The sequence below is a fragment of the Molossus molossus genome, unplaced genomic scaffold, assembly GCF_014108415.1.
Source record: "Molossus molossus isolate mMolMol1 unplaced genomic scaffold, mMolMol1.p scaffold_m16_p_6, whole genome shotgun sequence".
NCBI classification, from domain to species: Eukaryota; Metazoa; Chordata; class Mammalia; order Chiroptera; family Molossidae; genus Molossus; species Molossus molossus.
Genome location: NW_023425399.1, coordinates 54854623 through 54875652, shown reverse-complemented (window position 1 = coordinate 54875652; position 21030 = coordinate 54854623). Strand labels below are relative to the sequence as shown.

The 21030-nt window shown below is 42.2% G+C and overlaps 1 protein-coding gene and 1 long non-coding RNA gene across 3 annotated transcripts in view; one reads left to right on the top strand and one right to left on the bottom strand.

The window, feature by feature from the left end:
• Positions 1-343: 343 nt before the first annotated feature.
• Positions 344-13981, bottom strand: LOC118618836. The gene is made up of 3 exons (XR_004957108.1): positions 13899-13981; positions 11609-11779; positions 344-396 (listed from the first exon to the last, which is right to left on the bottom strand). It is a non-coding gene; the product is annotated as an uncharacterized LOC118618836 (long non-coding RNA).
• The window catches only part of PODXL2 (podocalyxin like 2), a 41397-nt gene continuing 31271 nt past the window's right edge, over positions 10905-21030 (top strand). For both annotated transcript variants that reach the window (XM_036245351.1, XM_036245350.1), the window contains exons 1-2: positions 10905-10988; positions 17582-17860. In XM_036245351.1, the coding sequence (XP_036101244.1) occupies positions 10919-10988; positions 17582-17860 (349 nt within the window). In that variant the 5' untranslated portion in view covers positions 10905-10918. The remainder of the gene's footprint in view (positions 10989-17581; positions 17861-21030) is intronic.

Genomic DNA, 21030 nt, shown 5'->3' with positions numbered 1-21030 from the left:
ATAGATAACTGGTGTGCTCAGTGGCTGAGCATTGAACCACGTACCAAGAGGTTGCCAGTTCCATTCCCTGTTAGGGCACATGCCTGGGTTGTGGGCCCAATCCCCAGTGGAGGACATGTAGGAGGTGGCCAATCGATGTTCTCTCTCATAGATGTTTCTATCTCTCTCTCTCCTGCTCCATTCTTCTCTCTCTAAAAAAGACAATAGACAGATTCCATGAAGGTAAAGATTGACTTCTGTCAGGGAAAATTCTAGCCTAGGACATGACTACCTGCCATAAACTGCTTTAACTTAAAAAGTTTTAATTTCACTGCCCTGGCCGGTTTGGCTCAGCAGTTGGAGCGTTGGCTTGTGAACCAGAGAGTCCTGGGTTCGGTTCCCGCTAGGGGCACGTACCTAAAAAAAAAAAAAAAAAAGTTTTAATTTCAGACCATCTTATGTAGTTACTTTAGGTCTCTGAAGTTTGTAAGGCCACCATGCAGGCCTCCCCTGAGCTTGTCAGGTTTAGTATATGGCTCATTTTTGTCTATACTCCTAAGTATTTAGTCCTAGAAGAGTCCTTTGAGATCCTCTACAATGTCTAATGATAGAAAGGTGAAGATAGCTTTTGAAAAATCAAACTCAAGGACTTCTGGTCAAGATGGTGGCGTAGGTAAATGCGTTATTGCCTCCACCCACATCAAAATTACAACTAAACTACAACACAACCATAATTTAGAACTGCCTGACATCAAACTGAATGGAAGTCCTACAACTACTAAATTAAAGAAGCAGAAGCAGTCACATCAAGACTGGTAGGAGGGGCGGAGGTGTGGACAGGCTTGTCCCACACCCATATGTGGCAGATAAAAATCAGGATACCGTGGCTAGGAAGGTTCCCCCTGAGAAGTGAGGGGTCCCTGTCCCACACTAGGTGCCCAGCTCAGGGTCCCCATAACTTCAGGTTGGAAAACCAGTGGGAACTGAAGCAGAGGGAGGCTGCAGCTGCTGGAGCCCCAGGCAGTTCCTCTTAAAGGGCCCATGCACGGACTTACTTGGATTTGCTCCCTGTAATTTGGAGGGGAGGCAGCTTGAGGGGCACCAGAGACACACAGGGAAAAACTGAGCAGTTTGGCCTCAGGATCTGGGCTGGAGAGGCGGCTTTCTCCTGGACAGACGTGCTGGCGGAGGCTAATGTTACTTTGCTCAGCCCTTCCCTGGGTGGCAGACAGCCACTATATCTGGGACTCCAGCAACCTGGCTCACACTGTTTGCCCCACCCTGGTGATTCCCTGAGGCCCTTCCCCACCCAACTTTCGGGCCCACCCAATCTGTTTCCAAAGGCTTTATTATAGGATTGGCCAGTCTTGGATCTTGCTTCACAGTTTCCTAAAATCTCTCAAATAAGTAGCATCTAGTCTCAGCAAACCTCATACTTCTTATTAAGTGGCCCCACGCCTGGCATTAGAAGCAGCTAGCCTTGGTTCACAACTTGGCTGTGCCTGGGTACCTTCAAGTCCACCACAAGAAGCAGCCATTGGCAGATCACTTTGTAGCTTAAGCCTGGTGGCCTCGGATAGAACACAGGCAGTGACTGACCTTTCCCCAGAGCCAGCACACCCAGTGGAAAGCTTCAGATCACGTCTAAGTGCCACTACCCAACCACCTCCACAAGTGACACACTCAATGAGTGAACTCAGTGGGTACAAGAGCCCTGATGAAGTAAATCTTGCTTTGTGTGGTGGGCCCCTACATAGTTGATCCTCCAAGGGAGTCAGAGGCCAGTGGTCAGTGGGCACAGCCAGTTCTTGCAGCTGATCAGCCTGAGTAAATTCCTCCCATTGACATACCAACAGCAATCAAGACTCAATTATAACAGAAGGGTGTACAGTCCACACTAGGGAGGCACCGCGAGAACCCTGCTGGGGTGATCAGGGTGGCTGTGCCACTGGATCCTACAGGACACTGACAACAATAGGTCACCCTATGAAGTCTAGGAGACATAGCAACTCTACCTAACACATAGAACAATCACAGGGAAGCAGCCAAAATGAGGGGACAAAGAAAAGAAAAGAACAAAACTGCAGGAAAAGAATTAAACAAAATGGAGATAAGCATTCAATCAGATAGAGTTCAGAAAACAGGTTATAAGGTTGCTCCAGGAACTTGGTGAGACCTTCAAGGAACTTAAGAAGAACTCCAAGGAACATAGTGAAAACATCAACAATATAAAAAAAGATCAGTCAGAAACAAAGGATGTACTAACAAATAAAGAATAATTTACAGGGAATCAATAGTAAAGTAGGTAAAGCCAAGAAGCAAACCATAGATTTGGAATATAAGGAAGCAAAAAACACTGAATCAGAACAACAAAAAGAAAAAAGAATTCAAAGTGATGAGAATAGTTTAAGGAGCCTCTGGGACAACTTCAGGCATGCCAACATTTGCATCATGGGGTACCAGAAGGAAAAGAGAGAGGACAAGAAATTGAAAACTCATTTGAAACAATAATGACAAAAAAACTTCTTTAACTTAGTGAAAGAAACAGACATACAAGTCCAGGAAGCACAGAGAATCCCAAACAAAATGAACCCAAAGAGGACCACACCAAGACACATCATCATCAAAATGTTAACCTGACAACAATAGGCCACCCTATGAAGAGACAATACAAAGAGAGAATCTTAAAAGCAGCAAGAGAAAAACAATCTGTAACCTACAAAGGAGCTCCCATAAGACTGTCAGTTGATTTCTCAAAAGAAACTTTGCAGGCCAGAAAGGAGTGGCAAGAGATATTCAAGGTGATGAAAAGCAAAGACCTACAACCAAGACTACTACTCTATCCTGCAAAGCTATCATTTAGAATTGATAGACACATCAAGAGTTTCCCAGACAAGAAGAAGCTAAAGGAGTTCATCACCACCAAACCAGTATTATATGAAATGTTAAAGGGTCTTCTTGAAGGAGAAGAAGAACAAAAATAGCAACAATAAAATAGTAATGAATATATATCTATCAACAATTGAATCTACAAACAAAATGAGCAAGCAGAACAGAAACAGACTCATAGATACTGAGAACTTTTTGTTGCTTGCCAGATGGATGGCAGCTGGGAGGATGGGTGAAAAAGATGAAGTAATTAAGAGATTCAAATTGGTTGTTAGACTGATGAACCTCAAAGGGAAGGGGGGTGGGAGGGCGGGATGAGATAAACCAAAGAACTTCTATGCATATATGCATAAACAATGGACACCAACAATAGTGTGGGGAAGGGGGATGGGATTGGGGAGGAGGGGGTTAATGGGGAAAAAAGGGGGGACACATCTGTAATACAGTCAACAATAAAGATGAGTTAAAAAAAAAAAGAAAAATCAGACTCAATACAATAATTTATGTTAAATAAGTGTTTTCTGAATATGCTTTATGTAAAGTAAAAATTTCACAAAATTATGACTGCTGGAGATATTCAAATTGCAGTAATTCCAAAAGGGTTGGAACTTTCCTCTGTTCCTCCAAGAGGTTGAGCTCCTTTCTAACTTAGGAATTACCTATGCACTTTTCTTTCTGCCTGTAATGTTCTTTTCTCAACCCAACCTACTACCCACTCATCCTTTCAGGTGCCAGCTTAAATGTGTCTTCAGGAAGGCAAATGTATACCTTCTGTTCTATACTGTCTCATTGCCCCTTCTAAATCCTCACCCAAGGACATCTTTGCATATATCTTCAGATAGAGTGGGAGGGAGAAAGGGAGGAAGAGAGAGAAACAGCGACTTGAGAAAGACACATCAAGTGGTTGCCACTAACACGACTCCAACCGGGGCCAGGGACAAACCGCCCCCAAGATACCTGCCCAAAGCAGGAACCCAACTGAGGACTCTCTAGTCTGGGGCCGATGCTCTAACAGCTGAGCAAAACCAGCCAGGGCGCCCCTTCTACTTCTTGACAGACCTCCTTCATTACAGTTGTTATGTGATCAGATGTGTAGTGTTGATTTTTCTTGTCTTCTTCATTAGACTAAACTATGAGGGTGTGGATGTGACTGTTTTGTTCACTACCATGGTGTTTGGCACATGAATGAATTTTAGTTGCAGTTGGCACAAGGACAAAACACAACAACAGTGGAGAAACACTGCCCTAGCGACTCTATGGAGTGCACCCACACCTTTCCCTATCTCCTTTCCCCGGGGCCATTTTTCCTTGCCCTTCTCACCTAAGCTGCATGGGCCCCTCTTTTGCTTCTGTAACTTGTTTCCTAAACCCATTTCTCCTAGGGCTCACTTCTTCTACCTCTGTGACTTTCTAAATAAACTTTATCTTATAACTTTGAAAAATAAATGAAGAAAGAAATACTGCCCTAATAACCCAAAGCCTGATTTTAAAAGATGAAACAGATTTGGGAGGAAAAATGGCGGCGGAGTGAACGGAAGCTACACAGACCGTCTCCCAGAACCAAACTGGAATTATAACTATAACACAGACAAATTGATGGGAAAAAGCAACAGAAAAGCAGCTTGCGAGGACCATATAACGAGGGACACTGACTCCATCCTGGTAGGCTTGTGAGGCCGCGAGTGGGGGCTGGGAGCCCACGGTCCGCAGCTCCGCAGTGGCCTCAGCTGGGAGCAGCACCCTGGGGCTACACTCCCAAGCAGCTCCACAGCACAGAGCCGGGACAGAGGCTAAAACAGCCACAACCACTCACCTTGGGCTCCGGCAGAGGGAGTGCAGACTGGACTGGAACTGTGTCGGGACACTCGGGATTTGGAGGTCACTCAGAGCTTTTGCTGAGTGCAGCCACGCAGGATGGTGGCCATATTGCTCCTTCCCAGGCAGCAGCCCTCCCTCGGAGATCCAACCCCACCCTGTGGGCCATTGAAGTGCTAATTGAAGCTCATTAACAAACAGCATCTGCCCCACCCTCGTGAAATCCCCTTGTGCTGAGCACCTGAGGGAGTTTTTCAATCAACTGACAACCCAAAACTCATCAAGTAACCTCGACTGCTAGCCTCCAGGCAAAAAGCTAGAGGATAACAGTACCTTTCTTGGGCTAGCAACTTTAACCAGGAAAGTAAAACTTCACAGTGGTATTTAACGTGGGTCCTCCCTCACTCATCTAAACCCAGGAGAGGGAGCCACAAACAGCAGAACACCAACACCCACAGGGAGAACTTGACAGGCTCCAAAGCCCACAGTGATAGCCAGAATGGTGAAACACAGAAACAGAAGCCAAATGAAAGAGCAAGAGACCTCCACTGAAGATGAGATCAATGTGGAGCAATTAGGCAAGTTAACAGAGCTAGAATTCAGAGCCATGATCGTGAGGAAGCTGAACAGCATGAGTAAGGACATAGAGATACTGAAAATAAGCCAATTGGAAATTAAAAACCATCAAGAAGAGATAAAAAATGACATATCAGAAATGAAAAACACATTGGAAGGTTTAAAAAGCAGAGTAGAGGAAGCTGAGGACCGGATCAGTGAATTAGAAGACAGGGTAGAAAAAATCAACCAATCAAAAAAACAAAAGGAAAAAAACTATTAAAAAACAGGAAGACAGCTTAAGAGAACTGTGGGACAACTGGAAATGTAATAATATTAGCATCATAGGAGTCCCCGAAGAAGAAGAAAATGAGCAAGGGATAGAGAATATATTCAAAAAAATAGTGACAGAAAACTTCCCTAATTTGGTGAAGGAAGAAGGCATGCAAGTTCAAGAAGCACAGAGAGCACTAAGTAAGAAGAACACAAACAGGCCCACACCAAGACACATAGTAATAAAAATGCCACAAATTAAAGACAAAGAGAGAATCCTAAAAGCAGAAAGAGATAAGCAACAGGTTACCTACAAAGGAAACCCCATAAGGCTCTCAGCTGACTTCTCACAAGAAACACTACAGGCCAGAAGGGAATGGCATGAAGTAATCAAAGTCATGAAAAACAAGAATCTGAATCCAAGACTACTCTACCCAGCAAGGTTATAATTCAAAACAGAAAGTCAAATAAAGAGATTCCCAGACAAAAAAAAGGCTAAGGGAATACATTAGCACCAAACCAGCACTGCAAGAAATGTTAAAAGGACTGCTGTAATTAGCAGTAGCAATGGGAAGAAAAATAGAACCACACTAAACAAAAATGGCAATAAATAAGTACATATCAATAATCACCTTAAATGTAAATGGATTGAATGCTCCCATAAAAAGACACAGAGTAGCTGATTGGATAAGAAAGCATGACTCATCTATATGTTGTTTACAAGAGACCCACCTCACAACAAAAAACTCTCATAGGTTGAAAGTGAAGGGATGGCAAAAAATTTTACAAGCAAATGGAAAGCAAAAAAAAGCTGGGGTAGCAATTCTCATATCTTATAAAATAGATTTCAAAAAGAAGACCATAACTAGAGACAAAGAAGGCCATAATATTGAAAGGATCTATCCAACAGGAAGATATAACCTTGATAAACATATATGCACCCAATACAGGAGCACCAAAATATATTAAAAATCTTCTGGAGGACTTCCAAGGAGAAATGGACAACAATACAATCATAGCAGGGGATTTTAACACCCCGTTGACAAAACTGGATAGATCCTCTAGGCAAAAAATTAGCAAGAAAACAGAGATTCTAAATGAAGCACTACACCAAATGGATTTAATAGATATCTACAGAGAATTATACCCCAAAACTACAGAATACACATTCTTCTCAAGTGCACATGGACATTCTCAAAGATAGACCACATGATAGGACACAAACTAAATCTCTACAAGTTCAAGAAGATTGAAATTATATCAAGCATCTTCTCAGATCACAATGGCATGAAACTAGAAATCAATTGCAACAAGAACATGCAAAGACATTTCAACACATGGAGGCTAAATAGAATGTTATTAAACAATGAATGGGTCACCGAGGAGATCAAGGAAGAAATTAAAAACTTCCTGGAAACCAATGAAAATGAACACACAATAACACAAAATCTATGGGATACAGCGAAAGCAGTTCTGAGAGGGAAGTTCATACCACTACAGGCCTACCTCAAAAAACAAGAAAAATTTCTAATTGACTGTCTAACCTCATGAGTTAAAGAATTAGAAAGCAAACAAAAAGAAAACCCCAGAGCAAGTAGAAGGAAGGAAATAGTAAAGATCAGAGCAGAAATAAATGACATAGAGACCAAAATTCAATTCAAAGGATCAATGAAACAAAAAGCTGGTTTTTTGAAAAGATAAACAAGATTGATGGACCCTTAGCTAGACTCACCAAGAAACAAAGAGAGAGAACCCAAATACACAAAATCAGAAATGAAAGAGGAGAAGTAACAACCAACACCACGGAAATACAAAAGATCGTTAACAACTACTATGAACAACTATATGGCAACAAATTCGACAATATAAGCCAAATGGACAAATTTCTAGAAACACACAGTCTCCCAAAACTGGACCCGGAAGAGATAGAAAACTTGAACAGACCAATAACAACTAAAGAAATTGAAGAGGTAATCAAGACTCTCCCAGCAAACAAAAGCCCAGGCCCAGATGGTTTCACGGGGGAGTTTTACCGAACATTTAAAAAAGAACTAACACCCATTCTCCTCAAATTATTTCCAAAAATTCAAGAAGAAGGAAGACTTCCAAACACATTCTATGAGGCCAGCATAATTCTAATTCCAAAACCAGAAAAAGACTACGAAGAAAGAAAACTACAGGCCAATATCCCTGATGAACATAGACGCCAAAATCCTGAACAAAATATTAGCAAATCAGATCCAGAAATACATAAAAAAAAATTATTCACCATGACCAAGTGGGATTCATTCCAGGGATGCAAGGCTGATACAATATTTGCAAATCAATAAATGTGATACATCACATAAACAAAATGAAGAATAAAAACCACATGATCATATCAATAGATGCTGAAAAAGCATTCGACAAAAACCAGCATTCATTTCTGATAAAAACGCTCAGCAATGTGGTAATAGAGGGATCATATCTCGACATAATAAAGGCCATATATGAAAGACCTACAGCCAACATCATACTCAATGGACAGAAACTAAAAACATTTCCATTAAGAACAGGAACAAGACAGGGATGTCCACCCTCACCATTCTTGTTTAACATTGTACTGGAAGTCTTAGCCATAGCAATCAGACATGAAGAAAAAATAAAAGGGATCCAAATTGGAAAGGAGGAAGTGAAACTGTCATTATTTGCAGATGACATGATATTATACATAGAAAACCCTAAAGACTCCATCAAAAATCTACTAGACTTAATAAATAAATTTGGCAAAGTAGCAGGATACAAAATTAACGTCAAGAAATCGACGGCATTCTTGTACATCAATGATGAACTCACAGAAAGAGAAACTGAAAAAACAATCCCATTTACCATCGTGCCAAAAAAATTAAGATACCTAGGAATAAACTTAACCAAAGAAGTAAAGGACCTATTTGCAGAAAACCACAGGTCATTGAAAAAAAGAAATAGAGGAAGATATAAAAAAGTGGAAGCACATACCCTGTTCATGGATTGGAAGAATTAACATCATTAAAATGTCCATACTACCCAAAGCAATCTATAGATTCAATGCAATCCCCATCAAAATACCAACGACATATTTCATAGAACTAGAACAAATACTTCAAAAGTTCATATGGAACCAAAAAAGACCCCGAATAGCCACAGCAATCTTGAAAAAGAAGAACCAAGTAGGTGGGATCACAATATCAGATATCAGGTTATACTACAAAGCGACTGTAACCAAAAGAGCCTGGTACTGGCACAAGATCAGGCATATAGACCAGTGGAACAGAACTGAAAACCCAGAAATGGACTCAAGGCAACACGCTCAATTAATATTTGACAAAGGTGGCAAGAGCATACAGTGGAGTAAAGACAGCCTCTTTAAGAAATGGTTTTGGGAAAATTGGACAGCTACATGTAAAAAAATGAAACTAGAACATCAACTTACACCATACACAAAAATAAACTCAAAATGGATAAAAGACTTAAATGTGACCCGTGAATCCATAAAAATCCTAGAAGAAAATGTAGGCAACAAAATTTCGGACATGATACGGAGCAGAACTTTCACTGATACATCACCTAAGGCAACAGAAACAAAGGAAAAAATGAACACATGGGACTACATCAAACTCAAAAGCTTCTGCACAGCAAAAGAAACAATCATCAAAATGGAAAGGCAACCCACTGTATGGGAGAACATCATTGCCAATGATGTATCAGATAAGGGGTTAATTTCCAATATATATAGAGTGCTCATACAACTCCACAAAAGGAAGACAAAGAACCCAATTAAAAAACGGGCAGAGGAGCTGAATAGACACCTCTCCAAACAGGACATACAAATGGACAAGAGACATATGAAGAAATGCTCAACATCACTAATCATCCAAGAATTGCAATTTAAAACAACAATGAGGTATCACCTCACACCTGTCAGAATGGCCGCCATCAACAAATCATCAAACAACAACTGATGGCGAGGGTGTGGAGAAAAGGGGACTCTAATACACTGCTGGTGGGAATGCAGACTGGTGCAGCCGCTGTGGAAAACAATATGTTACCTCAAAAAATTAAAAATTGAACTGCCATTTGACCCAGCGATCCCACTTCTAGGAATATACCCTAAGAAGCCTGAAACACCTATCAGGAAGAATATATGTACCCCCATGTTCATAGCAGCACTATTTACAATAGCTAAGATCTAGAAACAGCCCAAGTGTCCATCAGTAGACGAATGGATAAAAAAACAGTTGTACATATACACAATGCAGTACTATGCAGCAGTAAGAAAGAAAGATCTCTTATCCTTTGAGACGACATGGAGGTACCTGAAAAGTATTATCCTAAATGAAATAAGCCAAGCAGAAAGAGACAAATACCACATGATCTCACTTATATACGGAATATAATGAACATAACAGTCTGAGGAATACAGTAGACCCAGAAACATGGAAGTAGGGCAAAGACTGACATCCCTCAGAACAGGGGGTGGAGGGGGGGTAGGAAGAGATAAACCAGAGAACTTATATGCATGTATGCATGACCAATGGACATGGACAACTAAGCAGCGGACAGGGCGGGGATGGGGTGGGGGGGGTGCCAATGGGGTAAAAAAGGTAAAATATCTGTAACAAATAAATAAATAAATAAATAAATCAGTAAATAAATAAATAAATAAATAAATGACGAAACAGCTGGATCCTAGAGGTGCAAAGAGGTTCACTCAAGGTCTCAGAGTCAATTATCAGTAAGGATGTGCACAAGACTGGCTCCAGGATGGTTCTTTGCTCCCTCCTGGCCCATGGCCTTTGTCTGTCCTTCTCTTACAATAGTGTTCATGACTCACCTGCCCAGTTGCCGCTGAGAAGCTTTCCTAACCCCACTCCTCCTGGAGCAGCTAGCTCTTCAACCTCTGTGATGTATAACTGGTAATACTCCTTGTCGACAGCGTTAGTGGTCACTCCCCTGTCCTCTGATCAATCTCATTTGATGCTGGTGACCACTTCCTGCCTTCTGGGAGCGCAGGAAATGTTTTCAGGAGATGTGAAACTGGGTTGTTCTGGTGCGCACCTCTGTCACTGAGGCCCATAGGCGACTGCAGATTCTCCAAGGCGCTAGGTGCGAGGCCCCAAATTCCAGGCCTCAAGGTCGGGGCACCGCCCCCTCCAGGCCTCTGTGGCGCTGATTGGCTGGCCTGGTAAAGGCAACAAGATGGAGGGGCAGCCACTAACCCGCCCTCCTCATCTCTGCGGGGGCGCGCCCGTGGCACGCGACTGGGCAGGGCCGAGGGTGAGTGACGGCTGCGTGGTCCAATGGGGCGGGCGCGCGCCGCCGCCAGCTCGGTCCCTGACGTACGCCAGGGCGCCTTGCCCCGGCTGCTGCAGGCGGCGACGGCTGCACCATGGGCGAGTTACTAAGGGCTGACCCGCGACCACCATTGCTGCAGCCGCTCCTCCTGCTGCTGGCAGGCGGTGAGTGCGCGCTGGCATCCGGAGGGAGGCGATGGGGCTAGTCCGGAGGACTGCAGGCCGCCGTGCTGGACAGCTCCTAGCCACTAACAAAGGACCAGCATGGGACGGGAGCGCGGTCTGGGTGGGCTGTGGCACGGTCCTTCCGCCACAGGCGCGCTCGCGGGGGTGGCGGGGGGGGGGGGGGGGGGGGGGGGGGGGGCGCATGTCCCTGCAGTGTGAGTGGCTCCATGAGTGAGCGCCACACCCACACATACACAAATCAAGGAGTGAGCCCGGAGTGTCGCCAGGTGCTTGAGCATGCCCCCTGCGGCTCTGAACGAGGGGTATTCGGGGGCTGGCCCTGTGACTAAGAGGAGGGCGAAGGGGTTCACCAGCCTCTGAGACAGCCACACAAGAATGGGAGACAGCATTTAAAGGTCCCATGGGGCCGCGACAGTGAGCGTGGGGTGGGAATGCCTGCGGCTGCGAGGGGAGACTACCAAAAAGCTTCTACATACAGTTGCTGCGACAGTGGGGAGTGTGTTTACGTGTATGTGGTGTTCCTGGACAGGAGGAGGGGTGTGTCATTGTGAATGCGTATCCTCGGCTGTGTTGAGCAACTTACTGTATTAGGAACTTACAAAAAAAGAGGTATGGCAGCTCCAGAAGGTCTCTGTGACATTGACAGTGATGGATAGCTCCTGCGCAGCTAACAGCAGGGATGTGTGAGAGATAATTTCCATTCAGCAGTTACTCAAGGGCGCTGGAATATATGTGGGTGATGATAGGTTGGAGGTGTGCAATGGATGTGCCTGTGAGAAAGAGACAGAGCCTGAGAACAGCTTCTGAGAGGCATACTTGGGATTTTGGTGTGTGTGTATGGGGGGAGGAGCGCACAAGGTATGTGACAGAATGCGGGTAGGAAGAAGGGCTGTCTGCAAGAGTGGGTCAAATCAGGACATGGCTAAATAGCTTCTCCACGTAGCTGACAGAGTAATGGGGAGAGGTGTCATGAGGGTCTGATTGGTAATTGTTATTGGTGGAAAAGAGAACTGAAATGTGTGCATGCTTGTGTGTGTGCACTCCTATATCAGATAGCCTAAAATGACTTCACTTCCAATGAACACACAGGGGTATAACATGTTTATATTTAGCAGTGTGCCCGGGACAGGGACTAATAGGTACTTCCCATAGAGTTAACTCACAAAGACAGGCATATTATGTGATGTGTGTGAGTGGAATAGAGACTTGTGAAGGATCTTCCTGAGGGGAGGAAGTCTGCTTGATGGTGGCAATGAGATGTGCCATTACCGACAGAATCCTAGCCACTAGGACCATAGCGACAGAATCCCAAGAAAAATGTCTGGGATGGGAAAGGGGCCACTCCTGAGCATATCCCAAGAAGACTCAGTTCAGCAGGGGTACTTTTTCTCCACTGTCAATCAGGGATGGGTAAGGACCTAAGTGGTGTGCACAGAAAAAGTGTCCACAAGTGTTTCTTTCAGACACTCACACACACTTACCCCCATATTTGCTTATCTTAAGTCCTCCTTGAAGAAGGTGAGAATCAACAAATAAATTAAATACTAATTAATTTACTAATTCTTTTTATGACAGCCACACTGGAACTGGCCAGCAAAGTGTGTCAGGACCCATGCCCATTTGTGACTGCATGTACCCTTACATGGCTAGCCGTGGATTACTGTGGGCAACTTTTCTCCCTTCTATTCTTTCTACCTTTTCCTTCCTCCCGTATTCTCCCCTCATGACATACATTATTACCTCCATGTATGAACCACATGTGCCTATTTAGCAGTATGTCTCTTTCTTACACACCTTTGTGTGGAAACTCTACAAAAACTCTTCAGCATTGTTTCTCCGACATGTACAGACCACACACATGAGTATAAGTATGTATGTGGTAAGGTGACAGTGCTAGGCAATTTCCGTTGTAGCTGGCACGCAAGGGTGTGACGGCTGTGTAACAGACACTGTGGGCTGCTCCAGTATTGGTGTCTGGCAAGGGCTTAGAGAGATCTGGACTTCAGAGTTGCTGATTAGAAGGAGGGTAGGGATGGAGCTGATGGTGGAAATCAGAAAAGGGTGTTTGGATCAGGAGCAGACTGCAGGGAAGATAAAACATTGAATTACTAAGGCCTTGTTTTTACACGCCCCAAGATATAAGCCTGTTCATTTGCCTGTTTTTCTGAGTGTATTTGGATCAGATTTTCAATTATTTGAGGCTGATCCTCAAATCCTTTTATGTCCCTTATTTTTCTCTTCCTTACTCTGTTGGCAGTGGTGAAGTAACAGAAAATTACAGGTGTTAGAGAAAAAATCAATTACAAAGAGTATATTCTGAAATTTTAAATCAGGTCGGGTCTCAATTAAGGCAGATTAGTTAAGTGCAAAAGTGGTTACATCTTATCTACTATTTTGATAGGCAAGTTTGAAAATAAGTAACCTCTTGTAACAACCTAAATAATTACCCATTGCCAAGGCTTTTGAAAATACCAAGGTCTATAAAAAGAAAAAATATGGAAAAGTAACGTCAAAAACATGGAACTGTTTGTTGTAGAAAGAATGAAAAACTATATTCCTTTTTTTTACACACAGCTTTTCAGCAAGGTTATCAAAATTTTATCCCCAGAGGTGGGAAATCAACAGGATTGCTGGTCAGACTTTCCTCAAGAGGACGGACACAGTTTTCTCAAGATCCAAGGGGTCTTGGAGAGCCTGGCCGAAGCCTAGAGGCTGTGACTTGTCTACCACCCCACCACAGTTCAGCTCTGAGAAAAACAGTTCTTAGATTTTGAAGAGGCAATGTATGTTTGATCCTCTAGTTGTTTTGTGAAAGGTAAAATTCCAAGAATTTAAAAAATCAGTTTGCACTTTTCTAAAAGTGCTAAAGTAATATCTTTCCCAACATACCTGAAAAAGACTGGTATATGTAGATAAAGATCTTCACTTCATGGCCCTCTCAAAAATTGGCTGTGCAGGTACCCTTGGAACCTGTAAAATTTCTGCTATTTAATTATTACAAACATTTCTCATTGGTCCACTTTCCCCCTCCCCTGGACTGCATGAGTTTTTCCGTATTAGTTTCTTGTATTTGTTTTCCTCACCCTAGGGACATCACCTCTGCAGAGTAGGACTGTTAAGTCAGCTGATATCTTATATAAAACTTAGATTACCAGTTTTACTAGACTTAGAAATGACCAAACAGTGGTCATTTTCCCTAGGGCAGAGGATGTCTCATATTTATCCTTGTATCTTCAGAGAGTGCCTGGTATAATATGTGACACGGAAGGAGCTCAGGGTTGACCATATTCTTCTGTGTAACTGAAAGTCTAATGAAAATGTTATCTCCAACTACACACTACAGCCTACCTAAAAGCAAAGTTTAATTCTAATTGGCATTGTATCTAATTGGCATATTATATGATTCTGATTTACTTTTTAAAAAAGAATGAGTACAGTTTTATAGATCACATATTTCCAAACATAGGTTACACACAGAAATATAAGTAAAGGGGATTCTTGGTGAAAATATAAGGATCCACTCTACTGACTTGAGGTCTTTTATAAGAGGAAAGATTCCTACACTCCGAGCCATCATGTTTTGGATTTTCCCTGAGGAAAATAATGTCTTTCAGTCTTTAGCTCTGGCCTCTTTCTTGACTCCTTAACTCCTATGAAGTAGTTATGCTATTTTGGGCATTCTCTTTCTTTATGTATACTTTGGAAGAAGGGTACCTAGCCTAGCAACTGATAGCTTTCCAGTCTTTTTTCATGGAGGATCAGCAAGACCTTTTTGTGGGGAGAAACAACTAAATTACAGCTCTTCTATTAACTAGCTACTTGACCTTAATCTCATGAGGCTTCAGTTATTTCATCTGTAAAACAAGAGGGTTATTTATTAAATATTCCTTCATTCTTTCAAACATGTATTGAGCCTCTATTATATTTTAGAGACTGTTGAGGCACTGGAATGACAAGATTAAATCTGAGAAAGGACCCACTGACTTTGGTCTCAATATTCATTAAGGGAGCCTATAAAATGGTCTGTTATAATTTAGTGAGAAAAGTAATTTGTTCAGAAGGCTATGGTAACAGGAGTAGAACCTAGCATAGATTAGGAGTGGCCAGAGAACACTTCTCAGAAGCTGAGCTAGAAGCAGGAGAAAGAGTTAGGCGGGTGGTTGGGTAGAGGTGACCAGCTTCTGGTTAAAGGCTTTTGGGCCCTCTGATGCTGTCCCATGTTTCCATCCATTAGTCTTAGTTTTTCTCCAAAGATACAAAGAATAGCTGATCTGTATTATTCACATCAACATTTTAAAATTGATTTTAGAGAGAGGAAGAAAGAGAGAGAGAGAGAAAGAAACATTTATGTGAAAAAGAAACATCAATCGGTTGCCTCCCCCACACACCCTGACCAGGGATCAAACCCACAACCCTGACTGGGAATTGAACCCACATCCTTTTGGTGTATAGGATGATGTTCCAACCAACAGAGCTACACCGGTCAGGGCTCATATCAACATTATATATATATATATATATATTTGAAGATGCTGATCATTGTCTCTCTTAAATGTTCTGTTTTTCTGGCCAAAAATGTCCCAATTCTTTGTTCTTTGTATAGATTAATAACACATTTGTAGAATATAATTTGCTCTTTGTAGCACAGTTCATACACATGACATGGTGCTTACTTCATTTGATGTCCCTGCCTTTGTGAGGGCTGGAGGAATTGTCCTTTCTTTACTGATGAGGAAACTAAGGCTACTAGTGGCAAAGTGGCTACTCAAAGTCACTCAACTAGGGAACCAGAATGCAAACCTACTTTCATGGCGACAAATTGTCTCCACTACAACATCCTTCTGTGTCTGACTTCAAAACTTATTTATCCTCATCTGCATAACTTTTACTTTGTTAAATCCCTTTCACTATACCCCAGAATGCTGTCCTTACGACTGGATGTTATTCGTGCACCTGTGTGTTGTCTGACTGTGTATAGCATGCACAGACTTTATCTTATTTGGGATTCTCATTCTATTTTTGATAGAACAGAACTTATTTCTGAGTCTGGAATGCCCTGTTTTCTTCAGTGGCCAGTCACTGTGCTGGCACATGCCAAGCTTATGGCCTACTATTTCATGAGGTAGTTATAAAGATTAAAATTCAGATAATGCTTGCAAAGCATTTAGCACACAGCATCAATAATGTTAGCTCTTACTTTTATTATAAATATCACTAAAAATTTCCATGAACTACTGTCAAGTTAGGTCACAGTGCATAATAGGGGCAGAGCAGGAAATAACTCCTGAAATTGTTTCTTTCCTGCATCACTGAATGTTAGTTGTAGAAAAGAAATTTTAGAGGTCATTTCATTCACCTCTCTCATTTTTTTGGATGAGGATACTGAGAGACCCAGAAGTTTTAAACATCTTTCTTGAAGATATAGATGGATGGATAGAGAGACACAGACACAGACACAGACACAGATATAGATATATAGATATAAAGAAAGGAAAAGATGTCTTTTGATTTTTTTGTTTGTTTATTTTGTAACAAAGATGCCCTTTAGTTCATTATTTTTAATTTGTTTTGTAAAATAGGAGAGAGGGATTGAAGATTCTGAACAAACTTATATCATACCAACACTGCTGTGACCTCACATGGTTTTTTATATATATGTTTTTTTAAATATGTTTTCATTGATTTTTTTAAAGAAAGAGGAAAGGAGAGAGATAGAAACATCAATGTGAGAGAGATACATTGATCCGCTGCCTCCTGCATAGCCCTCACTGGGAATTGAGCCCGAAACCCGAGCATGTGCCCTGACCAGGAATTGAACCAGGACCTCTCAGTCCATGGGATGAAGCTCAATCCACTGAGCCACACCAGGCGGGCTATATATATGGTTTAATTGATTTTCTAGAGAGAGAGGTAGGGAGAGAGAGATAGAAACATTGATGTGGGAGAGAAACATTGATCGGCTGCCTCCTGCACGGCCCCTGCTGGGGATGCAGCCTGCAACCTGGGCATGTGCCCTGACCAGGAATTGAACCGAGACCTCTCAGTCCATGAGAGTACCCTCAATCCACAGAGCCACACCAGCTGGGCTCATATGGATTTTTTAAAGACTGTGTTCAGGATGCCATATCGCCGAAATACAAATCACACTAATGAAGTTTTGGAAACATTTCAGCCTAGGATAGCAGCAATGTCCACACAAGTTCCTTAAAAACAGGGACTTCTTCTTAGCTGCATTTGTGCCCCTAGCACCTATCACAGCTGTGGCGAAGAATGGGTACTCTGTCTACGTTTCTGAGTGAGCTGATGCCCAGTGGATGCTGAGTCAATCTATTTCTCACTCTCTCCTGCTTATCTCCATCTGTCTCCCTTTTGTCCCATCCACTGGGAGGGCTAAGCATTTTGGCTCTTTTAAAATGAGAATGGCTTCTCAGAATCCCCTCACAGTCGCTGAGTGTCAGGACTATCCCCCAAAGTCCCATTCCCACTCAGTTCTTTGTTATGGCACATGTTTTAACCCAACAGCAGCCTGTCCTCTGCCTTCTCATATCCATTTGGCTTTTGTATTTGTGCAGGGGTGTCCCTGGGTGTGTATGCAGCTGGGTCTGATGAACCTGGCCCAGAAGGCCTCACCTCCACCTCCCTGATGGACCTTCTATTGCCCACTGGCCTGGAGCGGCTGGACTCAGAGGAGCCCAGTGAGGCCATGGGACTGGGAGCTGGCCTGGGAGCCCCTGGGTCCGGCTTCTCCAGTGAAGACAGTGAAGAGTCCCGAATTCTGCAGCCACCACAGTACTTCTGGGAAGAGGAGGAGGAGCTGAATGCCTCTAATCTGGACCTGGGACCCACTGCAGGTAGCTCTTCTTACCTAAGAGTATGTATATGCTAATTGCAGCTGAGTATGAGGCAGTCTTGGCAAAATGCCAAAGGGCCATTTCCTTGCTCAAATCACATCATTTCTCTCTCTCTTCACCAGCTTTTTCTGTGTATCAAAGCCAAGTTTCTGGGATTCTGAATGTCTTATTTGCTCAGGAGGCCCTTTTCTCTTAAATATTTACTGCTATTTAGTGACCCTGCATTCTGTGTTAATACTATTAACCCCATTTTACATGTGAGAAAACTAAGCTTACAAAGGTTAAAAGCATGCTTACGGTCATACAACTATTTATATGTTCAAGTCATGATTCAAGCTGAGGTCTGGGGTTTGTTTGTTTGTTTGTTTTTCTGTACGGTGCTGTATTGTCTTTGTTGAAAGTTCCCAGAGGGCCACACATGCCATGTCCTGCCTTAAGTCTGCTGGCCCCATCAAAGTGTTCTCACTGCCCTGCCCTCAGTCAGGGACCAGAGCTAGTTTCTGGACTTACAGAACATGGATGATGGACATGTAGGACCTGGGCTCAGCACGAATGCACATACCACGGCTGGTTACAGATGCAACAGAGCTTCCATGCTTCTAGCTAAAGCAGCTGGCATATGTCTTTGGCCAGCAGGAGTTCATTTGAAATGTTAGACTGTCAAATTGTGTGTGTGTGTGTGTGTGTGTGTGTGTGTGTACATGCATGCATGCACGTGGGGTGGGATGTTACAAAATTTATCCTTAATTTTTCTTTTTAAAATGTATAATATTTTGGATTCATCTTCTCTAATTATAAAAATAATCTATTGAAATTATAAAAAATATGAAAATACAAAAACAGTACAAATATAATAAAATCCTCCCATGATCTCACAACTAAAAGACAATTACTACTAATAATAGTTTGGAGTACATCCTTCTAATTACTTTTATATGCAAAATTGGAATCACAGGGGACATAATGTCTTTACTTAAAATATTTCATAAATGAATTTCCACATCATTAATAGTCTTTTATAACCTGATTTTTTTGTTGTTGTTAATCCTCACCTGATGATATTTTTTCATTAGTTCTTAGATAGCGTGGAAGGGAGGGAGGGGGAGAGAGAAAGAAACATCAATGTGAGGAAGACACATCGGTTGGTTGCCTCCTGCACAACCACAACCAGGGCTGGGGCTTCAACCTGCAACCCAGGTACATACATATGATGAACCACATGATGAAATACTATGTAGTCATTAAGAATCAGATTATAGCCCTGGCCAGTTTGGCTCAGCGGTTAGAACATTGGCCTGCAGACTGAAGGATCACAGGTTTGAATATTTAGGTTATTTTTAATTTTAATGCTGCTATAAATATCGTCATATGTTATTGTACTTTTTTGATTGTTTAGATAAATTTGTAAAATAAAACTGCTGGGTCTAAAGGTGTGTCAGTCCGCATCCCAGCCACAAACTTAAGACATGATCAAACTAAGTTAATCTAAGGAGAGTTTATTTATAGAGCAGTGAATTTACAAAGGTATGAGCATGGCATGGGTGACCACAGAGCAATCCAGGGCCAACAGGAACAGAACTATCAGTGTCCTACACCCAAAGGGACAAGGCAGGGAAGGATGAAAGGAACCTAAAAGGACAGACTGTGGTGGAGATAGGTGGCCAGACAGGAAAGGAACCAGGAGAATAAGGACTCAACTTCCCTTCTCCTATCTCCTGCCAAGACCCCCCTAATTATCCCTTCTCCTTTGCCCAGGAGTCAGTTCAGGAAGCAAGGCATAGCCTGTTGATATAATCCACTGGATCCATTTTCTTGGGCAAAGGCAGGGTAGAAAAGGGTAGAGATTGGATCTGTAGGGGATGGTGCATGCCTGACACAAAGGATGTGAATCTTTCAACAGGGTCTTGTTTAGCATTTGCAAATCACCCTCTAGAAAGGTGAGTCCAGTTTGCATACCCACCAGAGATATAGTGAATGCCAGTTTTTTGAACCCTTCCCACCACTGAATTTTGTTAATTTGATAAACAAGATTATAATGGTCTTTGATTATTAGTAAATTTTAACTTATATATGTATATATTCATATACATATATATGTACATATTCTATATTGTCTTTTTCTATATATGAAATATACATATTCTGTCCATTTATAATATTCCTATTTGATTTGAAGTATAGTGTAATTAACAGAACAGGTTTGTATTCAGGCAGATTCCACAGTTCCAACACTACCATTGAACAGCTGTGTGATTTTTTGACAACAACTTAAGCCTCAGTTTTATCATCTAAAAAATGGGGATAATAGTAGTATTGTTATGAGAAAAATCAGTGGGCCAGATTTCCCCATCACTCCTGGTACCACTGAAATAAGCATTTTCAGAAGCCTCCACGAGAGAATGAGATGTGGCAAAATATTTTATTTGCATGGAGTTACATTTCATGGGTTGCAGAGTCCCATGTCCCTTGGTCCAGTCCTGAAAGAAGGGCAGCTATGTGTTCAGCAAAGCTAGAAGCAGGGCCAGTGTCCAGAGTTCTGTGGTGGAGCTGGGTCTGATATAGAGCATCAGGCTAGTCACAGTCCATGAGTTCATTATGGGGGTGCCACATGGCCATGAGCTATGAGGGCGAATGCAGGGAAATGTTTCCCATGTAACTAGAGTCCCAAGAGGGCCAGGAGAACCAAGAGGCTAGAAAGAGTAACTCCCTTTGTCTAGGAGTTTAAATATTCAGGTTTCATGCCCTTGCACTGGCCACAATTATTCTGGCCACTAATTTGTTCCCAAGTGTGACTGACAAGTAGGCACCTTCCACGTCACCCAAACCTTACTGGGCATGCGTCTAAACTGTCTTTGTCCAGTCCTTTCCCCCATCAATCTCTGAGGAACAGACTTGAAAAGTCTTAAACTATAGCTTTCTGACAAAGCTATATAAATGGCACGCCTATATTATGTGGTCTTCCCTTTATTCTTCTCCTGTTAAATAGTAACTAGATTATTATAACAGTGTCAGTATCATAGGGTTGTGAGATTTATATGAAATCATACATTTAAAGTGCTTAACATGGAGCTTGGCACATTGTAAGTCCTCTGTAAATATTAGCTACTTTTTATTTTTTTCTACAGAGGCTTTAAATTTTTATCATTTTACACATTTTCATATAAAAAGGA